The following is a 27,369-nucleotide window of genomic DNA, read 5'->3' on the forward strand; positions in this document are numbered from 1 at the left end:
CGTATTGACGGCACTTTGAACAGTGGACGTTACATTTAAGATGTGTTACGACCCGTGGCTCTACGCTTCATTCGATACCTGCGAAACCCTACATTTCAGCAGGATAATGCACGACCGCATGTTGCAGGTCCTGTACGGGCCTTTCTGGATACAGAAAATGTTCGACAGCTGCCCTGGCCAGCACATTCTGCAGATCTCTCACCAATTGAAAACGTCTGGTCAATGGTGGCCGAGCAACTGGCTCGTCACATTACGCCAGTCACAACTCTTGATGAACTGTGGTATCGTGTTGAAGCTGCAGGGGCCCGCATCTCTTGGTCGTGCGGTAGCGTTCTCGCTTCCCACGCCCGGGTTCCCGGGTTCGATTACCGGCGAGGTCAGGGATTTTCTCTGCCTCGTGATGGCTGGGTGTTGTGTGCTGTCCTTAGGTTAGTTAGGTTTAAGTAGTTCTAAGTTCTAGGGGACTTATGACCACAGCAGTTGAGTCCCATAGTGCTCAGAGCCATTTTTGAAGCTGCAGGGCAGCTGTACCTGTACACGGCATCCAAGCTCTGTTTGACTCAATGCCCAGGCGTATCAAGGCTGTTATTACGGCCAGAGGTGGTTGTTCTGGTTACTGATTTCTCAGGATCTATGCACCCAAATTGCGTGAATATGTAATGACATGTCACTTCTAGTATAATATATTTGTCCAATGAACAGCCGTTTATCATCTGCATTTCTTCTTGGTGTAGCAATTTTAATGGCCAGTGGTGTATTTCGTATGTCGCCCTTTGCTTGCGACACTGCCGTGTGATTGCCAAAGTTAAGTATTGTATTTGATTAATTGTAATAAAACTCATTAATACGAGTTGTTTGTTTGTTTGTCTAGCGAACCGAGTAGTTAGTATTCCTAGACACAACAAAGGTGAATGGAAAGGAATGCTTAGGAAGGCTCCTTTAGAAGAGGAGACTGGCTTAGAAGCAAATACAGAGCAGGAACACATTATCGTACGTTTCGCTTAAGAGGAATTATAAATAATCTCGACTAGCATGCATTCGAAGACAGGCTTATTTTATGTCAGTGTGCTCATAAAATTCTAAGAGCTGATTTCCATGCTAGAATGCGTAAGTAGTATCCACAGTCTTGTTTTCCGCTCCGATCAACATTAAATTGATGTTTATCTGCAGACTGAAGCGACGAATGAAAATTTGTACCAAGGCCATGATTCGAACCTGGGTCTCTTGGTCACTAAACAGATGCGCTAACCACTACACCACCCTGGCACAGTGGCTTTCTGTAACTGCATGGTGTACCCTAGCACGCCCCCCCCCCCCCCCTCCTCAATCCAGATTCCCATTCTTTCCCACTTGGTATTCCATATGCTTTCTATGTTGGAATAGCACCTCAACATCGAACGAAACGAGGGATCCTGCCCGAAATCCAGGCATATGTGGTTTATTGATCGAAACGGCGTTCCTGCATAAAACTCAGCCAAAGGTGCCTAAGGCAGAATTCCCGTATCGTTGAATGCTGAGATACCGTTAAAATACAATTCGGGAGCCTTTGCACTGCTGTTAGAGTTTAGTGGGAATACCAAATAGGCTGAGGCGTGAATGGGAATTTGGTTTGAGAAAGGAGCCGTGCTAGAGTAATCCGTCCAACGCGCAAAGCCACGGTGGCGTAGAAGCGGCTGCCTACTGCGCAGGACACCGGGTTCGAATCCTGACCTTGGTACAGATTTTCATTCGTCGCTTCAGCCTGCATATAAACATCACAGATGTTTGAGACGTGAATAAGTCTTTGGAACCATACTGCTCCATTTGGTTAAAACATAAAATTAATTGATTAAGAACGGTTCATGTAGAGGAACATTAAAAAAAGTATGCTTGCCCTGCTACCTGTGAGATGAAAACTTAAAACGTTGCGCAATGAACCACATTCTTTATCTCGCATCTTACTGTGAGTCAAGCAGTTTAGATTCTGGACGTAGGATGGAGAAAGACTTCACGTCAGGTGACAGCCTTTCGTTTCTATTAGAAAGGGAAAAAAAACCGCATTAAGCCTTTTTGAAACGTTCTGCACTTCGAGTAACATTTGGAACAACCACCACCACAAATGTTTCGTTCATGTTGTACAGTAGTCAGTTGAGCTCTCAACGAATTTGTTATAAAGTCCTTAGCGTTTTCTTTTTAGCCAGTCATGTATACAGAGAAGTCGAAAAGCTAGGAAATTGTAGCGAGGTGCAGGGAGACTGCCGAGCATCGATGGTTGCTCTAGGTATTGACAACGTAGATAAATGAACGAATTATGAGTAAATACGCAAAAAGACCCATTGTTGTATGATTTTACTATTACGGAACAATCACTCTAAGCAGTCACATACATTAAAAAGCGATTTAAAGTGCAACTCCAAAACTAATCGCAGGTAAGACAGACGCCTGACAGATTCATAGAAGAAACCTCATGAAGTGCGGTCCATCCACGAAATAAAAAAAATCCTCGTTAGACCACTACTCTAACATAGCTCATCAGTTTGCGATCCGTATAAAATGCGATTGGCATAGAAAATAGGCAAGACCCAAATAAATCCGCACGTTTCGTTACAGAGTTCTTTACGAGGGACTTTCAACAAACAATTAAAGACATTTTTCCTTAAAGCAGGTTGGTTTTATTCACGTTTCCAATACATCATATTATTCCCCTCTCTTTTGGCTACGCAGCACTATCGTTCGACACAATCTCCGTTCAATGCGACGATCTTACACCACTTTACTGGGAGGGTCTGTATGCTGGCATGGTACCACTCTATTGGTCGACGTCGGAGCCAGCGTCTTGCTGCATCAACAATCTCCCCATCATCCACGTACTGCTTCATTAGGCTAAGAAAATGGAAGGTGCGTGATCCGGGGTGTAGGGTGGATAAGGAAGAACAGTCCAGTGAAGTTTTGTGAGCTCCTCTCGGGTGAGCAGACTTGCATAAGGTGTCGCTTTGTCTTGGAGAAGGACAAGTTCGTCCGTATTTTTGTGGCGACGAACACGGTGAAGTCGTTTCTTCAATTTCCTGAGGGTAGCAGAATACACTTGAATGTAGATCATTGCACCATGTGAGAGGACATCAAACGGAATAATACCTCCAGAGTCTCAGAACATCGTTCCCATGACTTCACCGGCTGAGCGTGCGGCTTTGAACTTTTTCCTCCGAGGAGAGGTTATAGGAGTCCACCCCATGGGTTGCCGTTTTATTTCCGTTTCGAAGTGATGAACCCATATGTCATCGACTGTGACGATTTTCAGCAAAAAATTGTCACGACCACGAGCAGCCTCTTAACCTGCAACTTCAGCAATTTCGCACAGATTCTTCTTCGTTGCTCTTCATGGTCTTCTCTTGGGCGGCGGCGAACACAGCGGACACACACCTTTGACTACCCGAACAGGTGGACGAGTGTTAGCACTACCAACAGAGATGTCCAATTAAGTAGCGAGCTGTTTGATAGTGGTCCGTCGATCACCTCGAATGAGTGTGTCCGCACGTTGCAACACTGCAGGACTCACAGCTGTACGCGGCCGGCCGGCGATCGGACAGGCTTGCGCGACATTTATACGATGGTGACGGACACTTCGCCCAACGATTCACCGTGCTTTTGTTCGGTGGCAGGTCTCCGTATACATTCTACAAGCGTCTATGAATATCTGCGATGCTCTCGTTTTCCGCCAAAATAAAATCAGTGACAGCTCTCTGTTTGGAACACACTTCCGTTACAGGTGCTATTTTGGAGGCTCCGTATAGCGCCGCTACCTATCGGAACTTTGTGAAACTATAGAGACTGGACCGGAAATATTCCAAGACGTCCCACAACAGATTCCGCACTTCTTTCAACGGAAACTGACTGGGGGAAAAAATGTGCTGCTTTCCGTATTGAACCCCTAGAAAGCGGGAAGGCGTCAGGGAGATGCTCAGCCTTTTCCAGTGGCAGACTCTATCAGAGAGCCGTTGTGCATCATGGAGCGATTTTGTTAAAATTTCGAGTGCGTTTCTAGAAGAGTCAACCAGAGTGTTGCTTGATCCTACCAGTATCTTGCAAAAAGACCTTGAAGGAAAAATTAGCGAAATTGGAGCTCACACGGAGGCTTACCGACTGTCGTTCTTCCCGCGGGCCATTCGCGTCTGCATCAGGAAAGAGGGGACGTGATAGTGCTACACAAAGTACCTGTCCCAAACAACGTAAGATGATTTTTGGAGCATAAAGGTAGGAGTTATGGAAGGAGTCGCTTCCCGGTTACCCTAGTCAACTTCAATCTGCCAGTAGTCGACCTGTTTCTCCGTATGTGGTACTGAGTCGGCAGACTTCGATCTGCGCAGGTCCAACGAAATGCTTGTCCAGCCCCCTCCGAAAGTACGTGCAGTACGCCACTCTCAGCCACAAATAGGACTTTTACTGAGGACGGGACCGGCGACGGCGCGCGCCCCCGCGGTGCGACGGCGAGAAGTGGTGTCGGGTAGGATTTTTCGTGGTGCCAGGAAGCGGGAACCGGTTAGAAAGCTGTGCCCGACCGCGCCGAGCGCCGCAAAGGCCGCGCCTCAACCTATTGTTCCGCGAGGCTGCCCGTGTCGCTGCCGGTACCAGTGCTCTGCAGTGGCTGCGGGCCCGATAGAACAAAAAAGAACATACAATGACACTTACGAAAAAAAAAGAATTACTGTAAGATTCTGTTCAGTTAAATAACATGACGGTTCTAACTCGTATATAGAAATGAAAATAAAAGTAAGATCTAGAGAGGCTCCGAGAAAAATGTAGACGCTCTTTGATAGATAACATCTTTGGAAGAAAATGGCTTATCTCTGCAATTTTGTTCGATAGCGTCCGCTTGCTTAGCTGGGTAGTACCGTGCTCGCCTCCCATGTAAGCGGGCCCGGGTTCGATTGCCGGCCGGGTTGGAGATTTTCTCCGCTGCGGGGCTGGGTGTTGTGTTGTCCTCATCATCATTTCATCCTCATTACTGTCGCACAAGTCGCCCATTGTGACGTCAACTGAAATAAGACTTGCACTTGGCGGCCGAACTTCCCCGGATGGGGCCTCCCGGCCAACGATGCCATACGCTCATTTCATTCCCCCCCCCCCCCTCCCCCGATAACGTAGTCCATTGTTTTCTGAACAGATCTTGGCGCGCGTTATCCAGCAGCGTATTCGAGATAAAGTTGAAGCCGACGGTACTGTTCAGGATGCGCACAAGGAAAGATCTGGCCGATCAAATACATCAACAAGTCGAACTTCAGGCGCTGCTATGTTGAAACATTCTACTACGTAGGTCACCTCAAAAATTTGTGAAGCAGGGTGCACGTGAAAGCGGGATAAGGGATCAAGCGTACAACGAATTGTGAAGGCTACAAAGTGAGAAGGTATAAATTCCAAGATCGCTGCACACTGTGAACGAGCATGACCCGGATCGAAGGATGGAGTACTGCGATTGATTCGAAGGTATGCTTCGCGAGGATGAACGGTTCGCAGGCATGGTTATTTGGTCTGACGAGACGCAGTTCGAAATGGACGGTACTGTAAACTGCAACAACTGCTTGTACTGAGCTCCTGAAAATCCCCACTTTCAGGTTTAACGAATTTGAAAGCAATATTTTACCTACAGATTCTAAAAATAACCGCAAAAAAATTTGGTCGTACGTAAAATCTATGAACGCTACAAATAATTCAATACCTTCTCTTGCTGACAGTATGGGTAATGTAACTGATGATGATAAACAGAAGGCCTAAATTTTAAACTTAGCTTTCAAAAACTCGTTTACGATAGAGGACTGCAGCGCCATTCCCCCTTTCAATTATCGAACAAACGAAAGGATGGCTGACATTGTTTAGTGTATCTGGGATTGTAAAACAGTTAAGATCCTTAGACGCCAGGATGCAGCTGGCCCAGACGGTATCCCCGTAAGATTTTATGTTGACTATGCTACAAATATAGCACCGTTCTTTTCCGTCATCTATCAGAGATCATTGGAACGGTGGAAAGTTCCACGGGACTGGAAGAAGGCCCAGGTCATAGCAATCTATAAAAAAGGGTAGAAAATTGGATGCACATAATTACCGGCCAATTTCACAGACATCGATTTGTTGTAGAATCATGGAACATATTTTGTGTTCAGACATAATGACCTTTTTAGACTCTGAGAAGCTCATTGCAGAAACCAGCATGGTTTTAGGAAACAGCGGTCATGCGAGACACAGCTGGCCCTCTTTGTGCATGATATATAACAGACTCTAGGTACCGGCTTCCAGGTTGATGCCTTATTTCTCGACTTTCGAAAGGCATTCGACTCGGTTCCGCACTGTCGCTTGCTACAAAAAGTGCGAGCTTACGGTCTATCCGATGACATATGCGGTTGGATAGACAGTTTTCTAACAGACAGGGAGCAGTATGTCGGCCAGAATGGGGTGACTTCAACAGAAACAAGCGTAACTTCAGGTGTGCCTCAGGGCAACGTAATAGGTCCTCTGGTTTTTACGGTTCACATAAACGATCTGGTTGATGGTATTGACAGCGGCCTTAGACTGTTTGTCGACGATGCTGTAGTCTACAGGAAAGTAGTATCACACGAAAGTTGTAAACAAATCAATGAGGATTTGCAGAAAATAAATGCGTGGTGTAATGACTGGCAGTTGTCTCTCAATATTAGTAAGTGTAACCTACTGCGTATAAAAAGGCGAAAATCCCCATTAATGTAAGAGTACAAAATAAGCGATAACGTCCGTCAAGTATCTGGGTGTGACTATTCGAAATGATCTGAAATGGAATGATCAGATTACACAAGTAACGGACAAGGCGAACTCTAGATTGCGCGTTATTGGCCTGAAGCGACGCAGTCCTTCAACAAAGGAAATTGCTTACAATAAGTTAGTTCGTCCAGTTTTAGAGTATTGTTCCTCTGTATGGGACAGTTACTAGTTGGGCCTGATTCAAGAGATTGAGAAGGTCCAAAGAAGAGTGGCAAGTTTCGTTACTGGTACATTTAGCCATCGCGAGAGCGTTACAAATCTCATAGAAAGTTAGAAGTGGGACACACTTGCAGATAGACGGCGCATTAAACAAAAGGGGCTGCTCACTAAATTCTGAAATCCAATCTTCACCGAGGATGTAGAGCATATATTATTATCACCAATCAAATCGCGCAATGATCACGATTCAAAGATAAGGGAAATAAGAGCTCGTACTGAGACGTTCAGACAGTGGAACAGAGGGGGGGGGGGGGGGAATGAAATATGACTTTGGCGCGAATTGTGCCCTCCGCCTCACATCGCTTGGTGGCTAGCGGAGTATGTATGTAGGTGTAGACAAACACGTTAATCTACCGGATGGTGTAATGTGTGATGTGATCTGTCATTGCGCTGTTTGTGTGGCCCATTCTTTTTTGAAGATACGGTAACTGGTGAGATGCATCTTCACTTGGTCCAAACATTGACTTTACCTGCCGTCAGAGATGTGTTTCTAAAAAGATTTTACCTGCAACAAGATGGCGCTCCGCCTCACTACCACAGAGATGTCAGAGACTACTTGGATGAAAATCTACCTGGACAATGAATTGGTCGGAGATGTTGAGTACCCATCCTCTGTCTGCAGGCCTTACACCTTTTGTCTTCTATCTACGGGGATCTTTAAAAATGGAGTTTATTACCAGAAACCAGCTACACTGAACGAGCTGCAAGAGACAACGACAACCGTAGTTCGGTAAGCAATTCAGCGGTTTTTTGGCTGTTAATGGGCGTCACTTAGAACACACAAAATAACCTCCCCCCTCCCCTTCCCCCGCCCCTTGCAAGAATTGGAACGGTATGTCATTTTGTTCCATTAATATTGCCTATCAAACAGTAGCTACATAAAAATACGAAAGTAAAAACTTTTTATTAAAAAGCAGTCCAGATCACAATAAATTTTTATTTTTAATTCTCGTGGTTACCAGTTCGCTCCATAAGACCGTTCTCAGCCCAGGGCTCCAGATGACGCGAGATCTGAGGATGGTCTTCGAGATCGGTAACCAGGATTAAAACTTTAAAAAAATTATTGCGATCAGGGCTGCTTTAATAAAATATGTGCAACCGCTGTTATTCCATAATGATGTTAAATTAAAAATGATTATGGAGTTGCCAACATGCAGAATTAACAAGAGACTGCGATGTTAAGATAGAAATAACGTAGTAATTTGAAGGAGTAGTGAAATGAGTCGTCTCAGTGCAAATAGCATGAGAGAGACAATGATTTGCTTGACCGACTCAGATATCGACTAGGGGGATTCGTTTCGACAGATCAGTTTCCTTAGGTGAATGCGTGGTGTCTGCCCTTTCGGACATGTCCAAAAGAACACACACCACACGTTCACGTGACTGATTCGCCTCGATGGACAATGAATCCACCACCTCCACTGCGGATGCACAATTACTTCCGACCTCCCGGCGGAATCTGAAAGTAGTGAGCGTAGAGGACATGGACAAGGACTGGGGATAGGTGGCGCTAGGCGCTAGCTGAGGATGTGGGTCGGCCGTGAGGCGTGCCGAGATACTCCGCGCAGTGGTTAACGCAGCTGCTTAGTAAAAAGGAGATCTCAGGTTAGAGTTCCGGTGCAGCACACATTTTCACTCGTCGCCGTTGGTTCCCCATATAGTAGATAGTTCTTTCCTTTCCTCTCCTTTCTCCCCCACTACCTTCAGTTTACAATTTCCTTACACATCAGGTATAACGAATGGACTTGAGAACATGGTGAACTGCGGAAATTTTGTGCCCTGAGGACGAGACTAGTTCATCAGCTTCAGATATATGCATGAGCAAATGGACTGCAATCACGATTGATACAGATTACTACATATCCTTGTCAAGGCCTAGGTTCGAACTTAAAGTTTAGTTCTTCTCACAGCGTAATACAATGCAGTAACGTGGAACGAAACGCGTCTCAGTGACAGAGGAAAACCTTGCAGTTTCCCAGTTACACGGAATGCACTTCTCGTCAAAATACGGTGGTTTCTCTGGAAATGAAGCTACTCCACGACCGTCCTTTAGAAAAGAGTAAACTCACCTTGTGTGATGCTGCATGTGCTCCGGAATTCTTAATTACAGTTTAATTTTAATTTTGCGCAGAGGGTGCTAATCTGAGGTGGAAGCGGGAATTGTGAAGGACGAGTGCCGCGGAGTGCAGCCGTGACAATGTACAGGCACAAGGCTGCAAAAGATACAACCTCGCAAGGTAATTTAAACACTTGTTCTTCGAATTACACCCGCAAGAATTCGCAATAACTTCTAAAATGCCACTTAAACATTTTCAAAATTTAAAGAGCTTTTGCTAACTACTGGTATCGCAATGTACCTCTTTACATTTCCGCTACAGTCAACGAGGTTTTGAGGAATGACGCAAGTCTAGTTTCGGAAACGAGGAGTAAGTTTAGCACTAGCTACATCCCACGTCAGCGTCGCCCATACGAAGCCACAAGACTAATAAATATTTCAATACAGCGTAGATTTAACTAACCAGCACAGATTGTGATGATATAAAAAAGTCAGAGAGCAAGTAACTAGGCACGTGATATATATTGGACGAGATATATTTATAAACGAGTAAATTTGATAGAATATTTTTAAATCCTTTGTATTCTTTCTGAAGGAGTCTTTCTACTCATTTCAGCTGTAGATTGTATAAAATGGTATTTTCTGTGCTGCTGAAGTTAAGATTCATAAATTTGAGCACTTTCGTTAAATTACCTTCTTTGTTTTGTACAATAAATGTAATTCAGACACAAAAGTAAGGGGCGCCAGTTTGGAAGAAGGGGCTCCTTATCGTCCGTAAAGATCACGCTACATTTTATTCCATGAGGGAAGTCATTCGCGTTCCCAAAACAAAACATTTGCAGAAAAATCAAAATCCACAGAGGAATGAGAAGATGAAAGTACATGTCTGTGCTCTGCGCTCATTTTCTGCCCAGCATGAACCACCCTTTCTTCCTTGCTTTAAAAATTACAACTTGGATCCCGTCTCTTTGTCCCTGCGATATCGTACGCTGTAGTCGAAAAAATGCTCGCGTATTATAGACACCGAGGAATATTGGCGGACAACATTCGGTCGACATAGATGATGTGTCAGTTCGATTACAATGAGGAGAAAATAGGTTGCTGGTACTCTGGAGAAATCATACCGGCAACTGTTTCACAAACGATAGAAAGGCCCCTAAAAACACAGATCAGGAAGTCCAGAAGGGCATTTGAACGCAATAGCAGGCAGGAGTAGAGCCCTTAATCCTCGCACCTCCACTCTCGGCGTATTAAAAAACGTCGGATTACTGAATACACCTACGTAAAATCAGCTAACAGGCGAAGAATTAGCAAACCTTAAGAATATACCCTGATATACCGTACAGTTGCACAAAAGTAGATGATGTATTTAACATCTGAATATATTGTGGCTATCATCCATTTTCAATGGCAGAGGTGTGACACTGAAATTAAATAGTATTTATGTAAAAACGTTTCCATGAATTTATTCCTCATAATCAACGTATTACGCGTAACCGGTACTGTAAGAGATGTAAACACATTTAAGACAACATTTAGACTGTTCCACATGCACGTTTAACGAAGAGCTACGTTTGATATTAGTGTATGGAAGTTTGCTCGATAGGCCGAAACATAAAAAAAGAGCCATTAACTTTGGTGGTTCAGTGTGTCTAATTTTTCGCTGTCTGACGCAATGATTGACCTAAAATTTGATAACGAAACTGAATGTGTTGAAACGCTGTTATGTATGTACATAAATAAATGTAGTCCTATAAGTGGATCTGGAAAGATTATTCGTTGCAATCGTGAACAATTTCATCCATGGACCTCCAAAAATATTAAGATGAACAAAACTTTGCAACACATGAAGTCCATTGTTGTAAGCTGTCTCTTAAAATATTAAAACATAACTGCAGAACAAGTTTCCAATAGTGACCAGTTTTTGCCATACATTGACATCTTCAGGACCACATATCACTCTTTTTAATCTTATGATTATAGTCACACTTGCGAAACAACTCATACATACTTATCATACAGTTTTGCAAATGCTAAGCAGCTAAAAATCTTCGTTTATAAAAAATGTTCAAATGTGTATGAAATCTTACGGGACTTAACTGCTAAGGTCATCAGTCCCTAAGCTTACACACTACGTAAACTATATTATCCTAAGGACGAACACACACACCCATGCCCGAGGGAGGACTCGAACCTCCACCGGGACCAGCCGCACAGTCCATGACTGCAGGGCCTGACACCGCTCGGCTAATCCCGCGCGGCTCTTCGTTTATACACTGAGTATATGATGAAATTGTAGATTCGTGCAGCATAATATTCTACCGTTCAGCTAAAACCAGTGACCCATTTCAATAATTTATTATCAGCACATTCACGTAATTAAGCCATTCTTCTCTTAAATCAATCAGTACATTTATGTTCGAGCGTGTTGTTCCCAGTAGTCATTTCATATATCACTGAGATCGTGAATGACTGTTTCTCTCCGTTTTCACTAATAAACAGTACCCACAAAGGCTTGTAACAAAAATAAATCTATGCGTGACCACACAGATGTTATTCGACCTCCTCAGAAACAAGTTCGGATTGACATGCTTCGTTTCCCTGAAACGCATTGTTACGTATTTATTGAGCAAATTATGCTGTATGAGCAGATAGTACAAACATAATTACACCGAGCGAGGTGGCACAGTGGTTAGGACACTGGACTCGAGTTCGGGAGAACGACGGTTCAAATCCGCGACCGACCATCCAGATTTAGGTTTTCCGCAATTTCCATAGATCGCTTCAGGCAGAAGCCGGGACGGTTTCTTTGAAATGGCACGGCCGATTGCTTCCCCATCGTTGACACAATCAGAGGCTGTTCTCCGTCTCTAATGACCTTTATGTGGAAGGGACGTTAAGCCCAATCCACCTACCGTAATTGCATTGTCACGGCACATTGGACAACTTTCATTGCGCTGACTATACCGCACAAGCAAGTAGCTGCAGTGTAGAGGGAGCTTAAGGCATTTCTGTGTGTTGCCCCGAATTGATCATGTATGGCTTCATCGCCCAATTACCCCCTACCGTCCACAGTTAAAATATTTTCTCCGAACCGCAAAGTTATGTTTGGAGTCACAGAAGCTAGCTTCTAGTTTCCAACTGCTTTATCCTGTTTCTCCAGCTAGCTGCTAACGTTGTTAGTGGCCCTGCAGTGACTGAACCATTCCAGGATGTGGCGGCAGCTATCGGTTCGTCCCGCTGACCACTGCAACTTTACAATAGCGCCAATGAATGGCCGGGCTCGGCAGACCGGCGCTGCGAAACGAACTCACGTCACCGGTCCTGGATGTCGGAATAGCGAGCGCGTCAATCTGAGCAGGGACCAGAAAAACTGGGCGCTTGATTCAGTTTAGAGTATGGAGAAAAGTTGAGGTGAACGATAACTTCTAGCCCGAGTGTAATATCGACACCCCTGTGGAAATTCAACATTTCAAAACTGTTCAAATGGCTCGGAGCACTACGGGACTTAACATCTGAGGTTATCAGTCCCCTAGGCTTAGAACTACTTAAACCTAACTAGCCTAAGGACATCACAGACACCCATGCCCGAGGCAGGATTCGAACTTGCAACCGTAACAGCAGCGCGGTTCCGGACTGAAGCGCCTATGGCCGCTCGGCCACAGCGACCGGCTTCCAGCATTTGATTGAGTTGTACTTTTCATTCTCCTAGAGAACTTCTGCTTTTCATGTAAAATGTGATTCAGCACATTCCTGACTTAAGAAACATAGCATCAAAAGCTATACGAGGCTGCTCGAAAAATTAAAAGGGATGCCATTTCGGCGGCGTCGGAAGGAATTGCAATGGGCGGTCTACGGAGCTAGATCATGCGCCCTTTGTCGTTCTTAATTCGTAACTGCACTGAAGAGCCAACGTAATTGGTACACCTGCCTAATATCTTGTAGGATCCTCGCGAGCTCGCAGAAGTGCCGCAACACGACGTGTCATTGTACTCGACTAATGTCTGAAGTAGTGCTGAATCCTGCAGGGCTACCCATAAATCCGTAAGAGAGGGTGGAGATCTCTACTGAACAGCACATAGCAAGGCATCCCAGATATTTCCAAATAATGTTCTTGTCTGGGGAGTTTGGTGGCCATATGCCTTGTAAAATATAATTTATAAGTCATAAATAGAACGGACAACCTCGACGACGTTACATTACAGTCGCCTGCAAACTGTTGTTATTACACGAAATGGTCTTAAATGCGTCTCCGTAGCTGATGTCGATAACTTTGCAACCAGATATTCGGTTATTATTGTCGGGTAAAGGAGCACTGTACAGAGTTTCCTATCTCAGTAATGAGTTTGTCCACAGCAGTTTAGGTATTGATTCGCGCGGCGGTGTGCCCTTCGTGACACGAATGTTGATTCAATCTTGGGGAAGGGAAGGGAGGGGAGGGGTGGGGGACAGATAAACGTGTTTGCTATCGAACCTGTTCGTGTACTTAACACATGTATATACATGCTTCTACTTCACATATTTACCGCTAGTAGTACTATTTTCTGTCAGTCAGTCACAAGGATGATGATTCGGGTGCAATGGATACCCTTTGTCGCTCACTGTCTGGTGACTTGGAGAGTACGGCTATAGGCGTTAGGATAGTTTCAGGCAAGTGCGCCACGTCTCTAAAGAAAACAACATAGCCGGCAGCCCAGTTCTAAAGTACCTCGGAAACGTCATCACGTAGTCCTGAAGGTCGGAGAGCTTGAATAGATTCCTAGCGCTCTGCTAGGATCGTAAGAGATCAGCGTAGTACTTACGAAAGTGAAAATGAAATTCTTCGGGAACTTAATAAATCTGCAAGAGAGGCGACACTCTTCTCGCTAGAGACTCTGGGGTAAATTTAGAGCCGGCAGTTGAGGGAGACTTAAGTAACAGCTCTGCCAACGGCCTTGCCGTAGTGGTAACGCCGGTTCCCTTCGCATCACCGAAGGTAAGCGCTGTCGGGCTGGGTTAGCGCTTCGAAGGGTCACCGTCCGAATCCGCCAAGTGGTGTTGACAAGTGGGGTTTACTGAGCCCATGTGAGGCCAATTGAGGAGCAACTTGACTGAGAAGTGGCGACAGCGGTCGTGAACATTGGCTACGGCCAACGGGTCGATCAAAAACCTTCTTTCTTTTTTTCTGTACTAGACAATCCCGCAGGTTTCCCCAGATTCGTAACACAACACAAATCCATGCCAAATTAATCTATATACAACAGCATTCAGAGTAACACAAAATATCTATAATAAAAAAAAACTTTCTAAATTCAGTTAACTTAAGCATTACAGCAATGTAATCGAACATGAATGTCTTTATGGAGCAGAAACTTCAATTTTAAATAGAAAGGTGGATATTGAATAAATTCAAAAGAAGGAAAGAAAGATTATTAGGAAAATATTAGGCTCCAAAATTACTGATGAAGAAACTCATAGACTGAGAACTAATAAGGGAATAGAAGAACGCTCTGACATACAGGGTGACATGAGAAAACCAAGACTTAAAATTTTATGGTCGCATTAGAAAAATGGCAAGCGCTAGTTTGACAAAAAAAGTAGTACAATTGCAATTGTAAGGCCAAAACTGAACCAATTAAATGGATCGCTGCGAATGAGGAGGATCTTAAAGCAGCCGATGTAAATCAGGCACGCATTACAGAAAAAAATATTTGACTGGAAAGTTGGTCACAGGGAAATTAGAAAACGTACTGGAACACCGTGGCCTGGTGAAAGGAAGAGACTTCATTCTGTAGGGATGAAACAAATGTAAACACAAAGGAAGGCCAACCATCAAAAGCGACATTGATTGATTGTACGTCGCGTGGCCGTGTTGGTCTCATATGTGAATAATAATAGAACCGCCTTACGATGGAGATTGTAACCTTCGCAACGCGTCGCAGAAATAAGTAACTAGTGACTGGTAACCTGTTATTTCATTCGATGCTCTCTTGTTGTTATCATTAAGGTAGTAGGCAGCTCAGGCGTGTTAAGTGTGGGTGACCGTAAATAGAGGGTTATTCCAAATGATGGAACCATTTTCAAAACTTCGTATTTATTCAAGTACAAATCCAAAATGAACAAGTTTTATACCAATGCAAAGAGGAAGTTTCAAAGATTTTTTCATAATGTTTGATATCAATTTAATAAATTTAATAATTTGTGATTAATTACTTTTTAATAATTATTTAATAATTATAAATGTAATAAATGTTGTAAATCGTCATTATGGCCACCGTTGGCTGCACGGCGAACTTCGACGTGGTAGCCAACACACGCGAAAGCGTATCTGCTGTTACTGGGTGGACGGCAGCAGTGACTTGGTTCCGCAGATCGTTCAGAGTGGTTGGTAGAGGCGGGACGTAAACAGCATAACCCCACAAGAAGAGATCAGGAGATCTCGGTGGCCAGAAGTGCAGAGCCAGGTCCTCAAGTCCCCTGCGACCGATCGAGCGCTGAGGAAGGGAATCATTCAAAAAGCCTCGTACATTAGGGTGCCAATAGGGCGGAGCTCCGTCCTGTTGGAAAATGAAGTCCTGGGAATCTTCTATAACTTGAGGGACCAGCCATTGTTCCAACATGTCCAGCTACGGGAGTCCCATTACAGTTCTTTCAGCAAAGGAAAATGGTTCATAAACCTTTGTACGGGATACAGCAGAGAACACGTTGATCTTCAGTGACTCTCTGTCGTGTTGCAATGGTGAATTTGGCTTTTCCAAAGCTCATATGCGAACATTGTTTACTTTTCCACTAAGATGAAACGTCGCTTCATCGCTAAAAATTACACGCTATAGAAATGCGTCATGCTCCATTTTTGCCAGCACATAATCATAAAATGCTAGACGCTTCTATTTGTCTCTGGGGTTGAGAGCCTGCACAAGTTGTCATCGGTAGGGCTTGTACAGCAAACGCCTCTCAGAACTTTCCATACAGTTGGTTGGGCTATTCCAAGTTCTCGACTGCCTCTATTGGTAGACTTACTGGGACTGCGAATAAAGGTCGGGACACACACGTCCGGGCCGTGTCAGGGCCGAGCGTCGGACGAGCGACGGCCGTGCTCCGGTCCGTTCCTGCAGGGGCCACACATGACCGGGGCACGTCCGTGACTCTGTTGTTCCTTGTAGTGACTCGGACGCGGTGATCTGTGTTTCTGTTTGTGAAAGCTGTAAAACATGTTCACTAATTTTCGTAATAGTGAATTAGGACTTATAGCACTTGCTTTAGACGAAGAGGAAAAAGAACCAAGGCAAAAAAGAAGAAGAAAATTATGGATCCACAGTGCCTGGAAAACAAGACCAGTACAGGGAGAGTTATTATTTTCTCATCTCATAGATGATGAGACTAAGTTTTATGAATATTATAGGATGACGCAGTACAGCTTCTGTGAACTTTTAAAGAAACTAGAACCATGACTGAGAAAATAGGACACTTTCTGGAGAGTATCAGTTTCACCCAAAGAACGACTGGCTGTTTTTTTTTTTTTTAAGGTAGGTTAAAGAAAAGTACACAGAACACAAATAAATATGAAGTTTTAAGGACAGCATTTTTATTTTATTACTTTAGTAATTGAAAGATAAATACATAAGTTAGTAAATAATACAGTTAAATTTCTACTACCCTAAGAAAAAGAAATTAGGACTGTTCAGTGAATTAGTTTCTGAAGCTGATGAGGATGCAGGGGAACTTTGAGGATGATCGCTTTGGTTATTTATATACGAATTGTGGGAATCCCTTTGCAGATCCAAAAGCTGCTGTGTAGGTTCTGTTGACTCGTTTTCCATAGGCGAAGGATATGGTGTTGAAACAGATTTTTCTGAGGAATTGGAGGATGATGGAGTGAATTGATGGACTGATACGTCATTCATGAGTTGCTTCACCTCAAAGTCTTGTACAACTGAAAAAATCCTCTTTTAGCTTGATGAAAAACTCTGTCTTTGTACTCGATATTCCTGTAGTTTTCACTTCCCTGATCGTAAAGAACAGGAAACTTATGAACTTCTTCTATTAGTCGTTCCACATCCATGTTTTGTACACAGAACAGTCTTGCGCAGTTGCACAGCTCACAAGACAGTTCTACCGTCAGACCGTGTCCGTCACGTGAAAAATTAAACACGGCGAATCCCGCCCGGCCCGGCCCCGGCCCGTTGACGTTCCCCGTGCACGGCCCGGTCAAGTGGGGCCCGCTACATTTGTTTTAGTGATGTATTTCGTTGTCCGGGTGACGGCCGATACTCGGACGTGTCCCGGCACGGCCACGGTCCGGGCATGTGTGTCCCGACCTTAAAACTTTCTTGAATCCGTCGGGCGTCATCCTCTGACACACGCGGTGGGCCTGTGCTTCATTCTTTGCACACACTCCCAGTCTGTTTAAACTGCTTCAACCGACGGCTAAAGCTTTTGCGAGTTGGTGGTTGAATACCGAATTTAGTACGAAATGCCCGCTGCACTGCAATTTGCGACTCACTTTTCTCGAACTCAAGAACGCAGAAAGCCTTGCGCTCCAATGTCGCCATCTCACTCACAACTGACAGTGAAAGGGAATGACTGCCCTAGAGAGCCTGTATACAGAGAGAGTGGCCATCGGCGAAGTTGCCTGTGATTGGTTGATTAGCTTTGGCGCCATTTTTCTGCCAAACATCTCTCGCGCTTCCTATGTTCGCCGTGCTTTTGAGTTGAATTGAAGTTCAGAGGACTTTTGGAAACGATTAAAACGTATTTTAATTATTGAGTGACTTGTTATGCGTTGTGCATGCATGTTCGATTTAGTTGTATATCGTTTTTTAGGCTCTTATTTTTCTTTAACAGTTCGTAGCATCACAAGCTTTTCTGAAGCCAATATCTGACAGTCCTTGCTGGAAACGCAAAGTTCCTGTAATTGTTCTGCCATGCGCATTCGACTTTATAGCGTCAAACTTTATTTCGTTCCGAATCAGAACACTAGGCATTATTTTGGTTTCAGTATTATTGCCTGACTGTTGACGCAGGCAGGTTGTAAGAACGTTTTCCGCAGTTGTCGTGGTTGCTGAAACATTATTCGTAGTAAATAATTGTAGGTACTCTTGAAGACAGTTTTTAATAGGCCTACTTACTGTGGGGTACAAGGGATACGGCAGTTTTCTTGTTTTATTTGGTCGTTATTACAGTAGCCTACTTTTAACATTACCTGAGTTTTGTAATCTCTTTCGTTTCTTATCTACGAGAGGTATTAAAGTCGTAAGCAGTTGTTTACTAAAGTTTGAAGACGTGACAAGAAGTACTAATACGTCTCACTTTTTGCATGTCACAAGTAAACTACTGCTTACGACTTTCATTCATCTGACGTAATGCAGGTACGTTAAATCTTTAGCGTTATGCACTTCCGATACAAAACAAATGCTATACACTACATATTTTTTTATTTACGTTACTTTCATTGCAATATGTCTAGTAAACGCACTTTAAAGAGAATAAATGCAAGTAACGAATAATTTTTACAGCCACTGTATCAAATTTTCCTGTGCTGTACGTAGTAGGCTACTATGTGTATATTATAGCTGTAAAGAAAGGCATTTAACGAATGGTTTCGCCCTATTGTCTTGTGCTTTTGATTCGGTGAGTGTGTACTCCACTACTGGCCATTCAAAAGTCCCGCCCGCAGTTTGGCAGAAAAATGGTTGCCGTATCGTCCGGTTGGCCGCTCTCTCCCTATGCAGCCTCTCTAGACGGCCCTATGCTGCGCGAACTCTGCTGGCCGCTTCTGAAACCATCACAGCCCGCCAAAAACTGTTCATTTTGGATTTGTACTTAGATAATACGATTTTTTGAAAACGTCCACGATTTAGAATAACCCTGTATTATAGTCTGTCGGTAAACTGAAGAGCGAGCGAGCGAGTCCCCACTCTGCCAACCCAGCTACGTCAGAAGGCACTTCTACAGACTGTTTCACAATGTAGTACCGGCCCTGCCGCGGCGCGCGCTTCAAATCTGTGGCGAAGCCGTGTACAGATACGTCTCGGCTGCGTTTATTTTTAGACAAATGCATTAAGACCATAAGGAATACAAAAAACGATAGCTTCTTCCGAAACACAACATTATAGAGTAAATAAAATTAACATAAGAATGGAAGTCATGATTCTATTACAAACATAGAACCAAATGCCTGTTCATGTGAATCTATGTTCCTCTATTGCTATTCGTAAAACGAACCCCATATAATGCAATCAGTCTGTAGAATTTAAGGCTTGTTCTTATTTGGTGTTTCTACTGAAAGGTAGACGGTTTCTTTGAAGGACTGCATTGAAGCTTAACGATTCTTGCAACACAAAGAGTGTTTAAAAAGTAAGCAGAAATTTATAATTTTGTGTGTTGTATTAGTCCGATTGGTACTACTTTTTTGTCACTGTCTTCGTAAAATGCCTCAAAAGTATGTGTTCAATGTTATGCATAATGGGTATTTACTCTGTTGTCAGCTGTCAGAAAGGTTACATGTGTTTCGGTAGCATCAACGATTATTTGTTTTGTATAAAAATAAATTAGAAAATCTGTATTAAATTTTATCATAAGAATGGAATAAAGTGTATGAAATTTTTAGAAGTGGTAATATTGCTTTTGGTGAGCCTGTTATGAGTAAACCAAGGGCAGACAAGTGGTATAAACATTTAAAAGCAGGCCTTAAAGGACAGCGGTTTTTACAAGCATGGATGAGATTAAAATGCACAGTTAAGAGACCTATAAACTATCCCGAAGAACCAGTTCCTAAAGTGTTTCTGGAATTGGAAAAAGCACTGGCATAAGTGTATAGTATATAATGGGGAATATTTTGAAGAGCATAACAGTGCTGTAGATTAACAAATAAAGCTCTTACCAAAAAATAAAAATTAATATGTGAACGCACCTCCTATTTCAAGCTTTTTGCTTGGAAGTCCAGAATCGGTGCACATGTTTCGAAGGAAATTTCAGCACTGTTTAGAGTAGCTATCGCGCACATTTATTAAGCAAAATGTCTTAGAATCAGGTGAATAGTGACCGAGATAGAGATTTAGAGTTTCATAAGCATCAAAGGTTTTACGTGATTTTGAAACTGTCTATAACGATGGGTTTCCTCCCAAGATTATTAGTTTTCCTTCGTGGCGATTCCAGTAAACCATGCGGCTTATTTTTCCATTCCTTACTTATGCATCGTATTTGGTGAGGCTGACGTTTGCATAAATTGCAGCCCTGTTATAGGGGCTAGTAATATTAGCCAACAGTTCTTTTTGGGTCGCCTCTTTAATACACGCTGTAATAACATTAGAGACGATCGAACCCTCGTTACTCCCCAAATACCTCTTCTTCGTATTCTGCACATTTTCTTGCAATGCTAGACGATTATCCATCACTTCCGGGTATCGAAGTACATCAGTAAGTATACAAAGTTAACTGACTGACACTGGCAACTACAGGGTGTCCAGAAAAGGGCTCCTTGATTTCAAAATTAAATATCTCGAAAACAAAGATCGATAGAGGAATGCAATAAACAGTATGTTTATTGTGAAAGCTGTAAGAAGTTTATACAGCAGGTTAAATAATAGTTACAAAAGCTGCTAACAGATGGCGCTGTACGCTGTACAGCTCATACCAGCATACATAAGTGAAATAATTGTATGAAAACAATCTTTGCAAACAGTCACATTACAATGTTTCCAAATGTTCACCATTGGCACTACAGAGGTTGGCGCAAACTAAGAATGAAATTCGCCATCACATTTCGTAGTGTCTCAACCGAAATGGATTCACATGCCACAGAGATCGACGATTCAAGCTCGTCCAGCGTGGCGGGATGCTTCGGGTAGACAATGTCTTTCACTGCACCCCACAAAAAAAAGTCACAGGGAGTCAAATCCGGCGAATATGGAGGCCAATCCATGCCTGCACCAGTAAATTTGGGATATTCCAAAGCAATGACTCGATTCCTGAAGTATTCCTCAAGAAAGCGAAACACTTGTTCGGTCCGATGTGGTCGGGCTCCATCTTGCATAAACCATTCAGTACCTGGTCGATCCTCTAACGCTTGCTGTGTGGCGACAAATTGTTCCAAAATTGCAACGTAACGTGCACCAGTGACCGTTTCTCGAATGAAAAAAGGGCCAATAATGCCTCTGCTGCATACTGCAGCCCACGCAGTAACTTTAGGAGAATACAGGGGTTTCGCTTCGCACCAATATGGCTTTTCGGAACCCCAAAATCGCCAGTTCTGCTTATTCACGTATCCATTCGGGTGGAAGTGTGCTTCATCTGTAAACCAGATGCAACCAACATCAAATCCTTCACTATCAATCATTGTGAGCATCTGATTAGCAAAGGCAACTCTTTGTTGCACAGCTCGTACGGGTATGGCCTAGTGCGTTTGAATTTTGAATGGAAACATGTGTAGGCTCTTTCTCAGTATTTTCTGCGTGCTGGAACGCTCCAAACCAGTCTCAGATGCAATTCTACGGACGGATGACATTGGATTTCGCTGAATAATTCCAGAAACTGTGGAGATATTTTGAGGCGTAACTGCGGTTTGCTTGCGGCCAACATGCCTCACTAGATCATCAGTTATGCTGCCTGTTCGTTGAAATTTTGCGAAGAGCGTACGAACGGTTTTCGCATCGTGTCCTTTTGGAACATTAAATCGTGCTTGAAAATTTCGCCTTGTTGCGGTAGGACTCTCTTCTAACCTGTGGTACTCTAGCACCAGAAAAACGCGTTGTTCAATGGAGTACATGGTTTTAATCTGTTCCTTCGGTACGCTAACCTCCTTTCACGTTTCAATAGTGCAGGGCTTCACAACATGCGTGCTCGCGTGTGAGCAGCAAGGCGCGAGCACGGAGCAGCGCGAGCACGCTACCCCCACTACCGGACCAGAGCGGAGAGTGGGGAAAGTCACGTGGGGCACACAACAGCTGCCCCGCGGCCACCTGCGGGATATCACTCACGAATTATTACTGCGACAAATGAAACAAATAAAGGAGGATGTACACATGCCACATGATTTTATTAGCTTAGTGTATGCCTCTACATTCGCATTAATTTGTGAACTGTTACACAATAAAAGGTCTCACTGAAGTGTGGGATTCTCGGTTATCTTGTACTTTTTGCCCTTTACAATTGCGTCTATGTTCGGAGTAATGGTTCTTGTGCAGCGTGCAGTTTAAATTTCGATCAGACAATGCGTTTCTGAGGCGCGTCTTGTTACATTTCATTGCAGAGAACAGTTGTTCACAAACATACGTGGAACCGAACATTGATATTATTGTAGCCGCCAGTTTGTGCAAACGAGGAAATCTATCCTGAGGGAAGTGTCTGTAGAATTCCAAAATGTTTTTCTTGTTTTGAAATTTGTCTCTGTATTCTCTGTCACACTGCAGGTCAATAATTTATTGCTGCAGCTCAGGACGAATCTCTTAAATATTCGCTGAATATGGAGAGAACAGATCAAAATCACTGTCTAGTGCTGTCAGATCTTGAAAGCGCTGATCAACTAAACTATGTGAATAACGTTCACAGTCTTTGTGAACATCTTGCATGGATGATAATTTAGGAAAATGAGCTAGGTTTCCTGTTTCCAGCTGACTCACCCAAAGTGTCAATTTCATTTTAAAAGCTCGTATTCGATCTATGAAATGAGTAATTAGCAGATCTTTACCTTGTAGTGAAATGTTCAAAGCATTCAGATGGCTAGTTAAATCTGCTAAGAACGCGAGATCACATTCAAACGTGCGCGCGCATTTCCCCTCCCTCCCTACTCCGCGACCTTGCACCTGCTCGCGAGCGCGTGCCTGAGCAGACGCGAGTACTCGCGCTCAAAACCGGCCAGTTGTTAAGCCCTGCAATAGTGGAACTGATCGGTCTGGGCTTCGGATCACTATTTATACTAGGCATTTCGTATGGCGATTACAGCGCCATCTGTTAGCAGCTTTTGTAACTATTATTTCAAACTGCTGTATAAACTTCTTACAGCTTTCACAATAAACATACCGTTTACTGAATTCCTCTACCGATTTTTGTTTTCGAGATATTTAATTTTGAAATCAGGGAGTCCTATTCCGGACACCGTGTAAGATCATACGAACAGAAACGACGTACATCACTGCACGCCAATCTACACCGCTAGACAGGTAACGGGCAACAGATTTTGGGTGCCCCTGTAGGCCTGTGGCAGCGTTCTTCCGCGAAAGGCCACTTCCCCAACCAAATGCGCTGCTCGCTCTTGAGTTTACAGGCAGACTATACTTGCGGGAGAGGAGGGCGGAATGGAGGGTAAAAAGTGAGAAACCCCCACCCCCTGTCACAGGACCGAACCCAGCATCCGCGCGTCCTGTTTTTGCGAGCCTTGAGGCGCAGCTCGGCTGCAGCCGCCAGCTTGTAGACTCGCGAGCCCGAGGCGGCGGCGTTAGTCACGGGCGATGGTCACCCACTGCGCTGCGCTGCCGGCCGCGGGCAGTGGGCGCGAGCCGCTCGGCTCAGCTCAGCTCAGCTCAGGCGCAGCTGCCACGACGCACGGGGCGGGTCCCGTTAGCGGCGCGCCGGAACCCGATCGTAACGGGACGGGAAGTGACGAGCGCGTCACCGGGCACCGGCTGCTCGCACCCGCTCTTCTGTGTCGGCGCTTCCTCGTCACGACAGGCCGCGGCCCTCTCCGTGGCGACGCACCACGCGGTGCTGGCGAGAAGACCGGCGGTGGTGTCTAGAAATCGCCACGACCTCTGTGTCACCCGTCGTCGTAAGTATGCTGATTGACCAGAACACTATCGCCGCTGACCACCGCCAGATTGAATGCCGCCCGGTGATGTCGCTGGTGTGAGACGCGGGAGTACAGGGTGGCGCACGAAATGTGTTACTGTTGTGTACATAATTCCGCGTAGTCTGCGCGTACACAACTTTCCCACTAGAGCGCGCCCAGCTAAGCACAACAGTGCAGGCGCAGCGCTCGTCCGTCTCCGCACTACGAGATGGCGCTGTCTTAGAGACGGACCAAATTCTGCTTCCGCCGATTCGCGTATTAATATGTAACGCAGCCCATGAGATTGCTGCTAACGTAGAACCTTTTCTCCTCGCGGATCACACTCGCGCAGTGATACCTGAACGCGCGAGGTATTATAACGAGTGTACAGACCTCCGATTAGTCAGTCTGCATTTGTCTGTACCAGTCTACAGTCAAGTTTTAGTGTGCGCCTAATAAGATTATCATATTCCTGTACATAGCCATGAAGATAAATGAACAGACACTTTGTCAAGTATCAGAGATATGTGAGAATAAGATTAACGTACCAAGACCAAAGGAACTTCAGATTGTCAGTTGTAAACAGCATCCAGAATGAAGTTACGTAATATCTATGCTTTTTTATTATTTTAGTAAATGTGTGTGAAAATTAATCAAGTTCTGTTTAAAGTTGGTCACCGTCAATCTGCTACTCTAAGCGTGCAAGTGGCATTTCTATCGTCTGACCCAACGGCAGAAGATAAACACGTCATGATAAGACCACGAGACATATTGCTGACACTCGCCTACTTCGTTTTTTGTAATCTCATTTTGTTCGCTTTTGTTCGTTGCATCCGGTCGGTGCGGACGTCGTAAGACATCCATTTATGTTCGTTGTTGATCGATTGACTCAGTTTTTTTATTACGGAGGGCACGTAACCCTCTGACCGAACACGCTGAGCTACCGTGCCGGCCGTTAGAGCGACAAGTCAAATAGTCTGATGGTGTGTGTACCGAAGGTCTTACAGTACGCACACCACAGTTACCATTTTGTTTTTGAATATAAACTTTGTCAACACAATCTGAAAGGAACATATACTACAATGAGGAGCCATCCGTGGAGATTTGTTCTAACTCAGCACACGCTCAATATGTCCACCATTTCGTTTCCTAACTTCCTTTAAACGAACACTGAAGTTAGTGATTACCCTACGGCACATGTCTTCCGTAATTTCACTGCAAGAATAAGTCTTCTGAGCTCCATTAAATCACGTGGACGTTTCGGGAAAATTTTTTCCTTTAGGTACCCTCAAAGAAAGTCACATGGATTGAGGTCTGGACTATTGGGGGGCCAATTTTGTCCGTCATTGAAGCGACCTGGACACCTGAGTGAAATGATCCGCATGTCGAAATGCTCGTGTAAAAACTCCAGCACAATGTTTGCAGTATGTGGCCTTGCTCCATTAAAAAAAACTTTATTTCAATAACAATACTAATTATACAATGTTAACCCACCTCCTAAGATGATTAGGGGGGTCATAAAATGATACATAAATTGGATTACGTTGCAGCTTTTACTATTACAGTTATGTTAGTGAGCTACAGGTTAACTACTACAATGTGTTACTTTTAGTTTTCTACAACAATGGGCAATTTGATCTAACTTACTTGTTATTTAAATAATCTAAAATGACAGTTACCTGCAGCGTCACAGATGTGCCAGTAGAGTACAAACCTACTTAGGATAGCCAGGCTCCACGAGCTAACCCCGAGGAGCATGCCCCTGGCACTGGGCTGGCCAAGGTAAGTAATCGCTGCAGTTTCCTGAATTAATGTCCTAATCTAAGTCCTACAAAACTAACTTAACCTACGTCGTATCCGGTGCTTTTGTCGTAATCGGTGGTGTTGACCCCCCCCCCCCCCCCCTAGTCCTGTACGTGGCGGATTCCAACTGTGATGGAAGTCGGCCAGCCCACGCACAGGCGGTATGGGAATGGGATCTGGTATCGATCGTTTTGATCTACGAGTTGATACCTATTCTAAGTCCCTTAGGTATTCTGCTAACACTTTCCGTGATACCCCATCTGCCAATGCATTCAAAGTGTGCAAAGTGTCTTCTTGTCTGAGTAGTTGGTATGTGTCGTAATTTGGAAGTCTGTCTCGGAGTGTTGTCGCGACATCATTGAAGAGACGGCACTCGAAAACCACGTGGTCGGGAGTACCCTCTGCCGCGCCACAGTTACACTCGGGGGGTTGCCCTTTTCCCAAACCGACATAAATATGTGGGATAGAGTCCATGGCCAGTGAGAATGTGAATGAGTCCTCGTGTAAGTTCGAAATATTTCATGCCCCCCACGCTCTTTTACATCTGGTAAAAACTGGAAGGTCCTTCTTCCAGTTTCTTCTTCCTCGCAAGCCCTCTGCCAAAGTTCCTCCCCTCTATTTCTTATTTCCCTCTTATCCTCCACCCTCACACCCACGATCTCTCTTATTTTCTCCATATTCCCCTTTTTGGCCCAGTACCACGCCGCTTGTTCACGTATCTTGATGTCTAACGGGCAGAGCCCCATTATGACTAACAGAGCTCCCCCCGGAGATGTTCTGTACGCCCCCACAGATATCAAAATCATGCTTCTCTGGACCCTTCTCACTGTCATGGCGGGAACGACCCTCGTGAGCCTGTGCGCCCAGACTCCCGAGCCGTAACCCACTACTGAAGTTAGATAGTCCTTGCTCCATCTTGCATGAACCACTGCGTGTTGAAGGGCAAGGCAGTAGCATGAAGCTGTGGAATGAAGCTATTGCCAAGCATACTGTTCAGTTTCTTCCAAGAAAAAGGGTCCAATAAGTCCGTGACTGGAAATTGCTGCCCACGCTGTAATCCTCGGAGCATAACGTTGTCGTTTGTGAAGCACTTGTGGGTTTTCAGTGGCCCAAAAGCGTACATTTTGTTTGTGAACCACGCCGTCTAAATGAAAATGCGCCTCGTCTCAAAACCAAACGTTGTTGAGTGTTTCTTCCCTATCCTCCGCCCACTGAGCAAACAGAAGTCTGTGCTGCTTGTGATTCTTCGGTGAGCTTCTGTGCACAGGTCATCTTGGATGGGTACATATGGAGGTCACTTTTAAGAATGCGTTGAACGGAGCGTGACACGCCCGTAGACACGTGGTGCCCCACACCCTCCCCCAAATCTCCCAAAGACCCGTCGAATCCCCGTCAGGCAGAACCGCTGCTGTATTGGGTTCTAAAACTGGACCGACACGCTATTAAACGGGTGGTCATGTTTTGGCCCACCAGTATAGTTTTGGTAACCGCTCGCACGAATGGACAGGAATGACCGAAAGGACATCGCTTGACATAACCACAGCGCCAAGATGCAGGACGCGAACAGCACTGGTCGCAGCTGCTCCCGAAGCCCATTAAGGCGGCAAAGCGCAGATGCAGTCCATTACACGGGTTTCCTGAGACTTACTGCTCCATTGTTTCTCCAGCCACACGCGTAGATCGTCCAGTGTCGGAACCTCTGGAGTGTGGCAAGACGTATTCACTGTGCTTCGGGAACAATAGAAGCAAATATCCGTTCCAGTGACTCAGAACCATTCTTCTC

The 27,369-nt window shown here is 44.5% G+C and overlaps 1 protein-coding gene across 1 annotated transcript in view; it reads left to right on the plus strand.

Moving 5' to 3' along the window:
* Positions 1-4,353: 4,353 nt before the first annotated feature.
* Positions 4,354-27,369, plus strand: part of LOC126176304 (uncharacterized) — a 122,285-nt gene continuing 99,269 nt past the window's right edge. The window contains exons 1-2 of the mRNA XM_049923455.1: positions 4,354-4,480; positions 23,355-23,783. Coding sequence (XP_049779412.1) covers positions 4,354-4,480; positions 23,355-23,783 — 556 coding nt within the window. The remainder of the gene's footprint in view (positions 4,481-23,354; positions 23,784-27,369) is intronic.

The sequence above is a fragment of the Schistocerca cancellata genome, chromosome 3, assembly GCF_023864275.1.
Source record: "Schistocerca cancellata isolate TAMUIC-IGC-003103 chromosome 3, iqSchCanc2.1, whole genome shotgun sequence".
NCBI classification, from domain to species: Eukaryota; Metazoa; Arthropoda; class Insecta; order Orthoptera; family Acrididae; genus Schistocerca; species Schistocerca cancellata.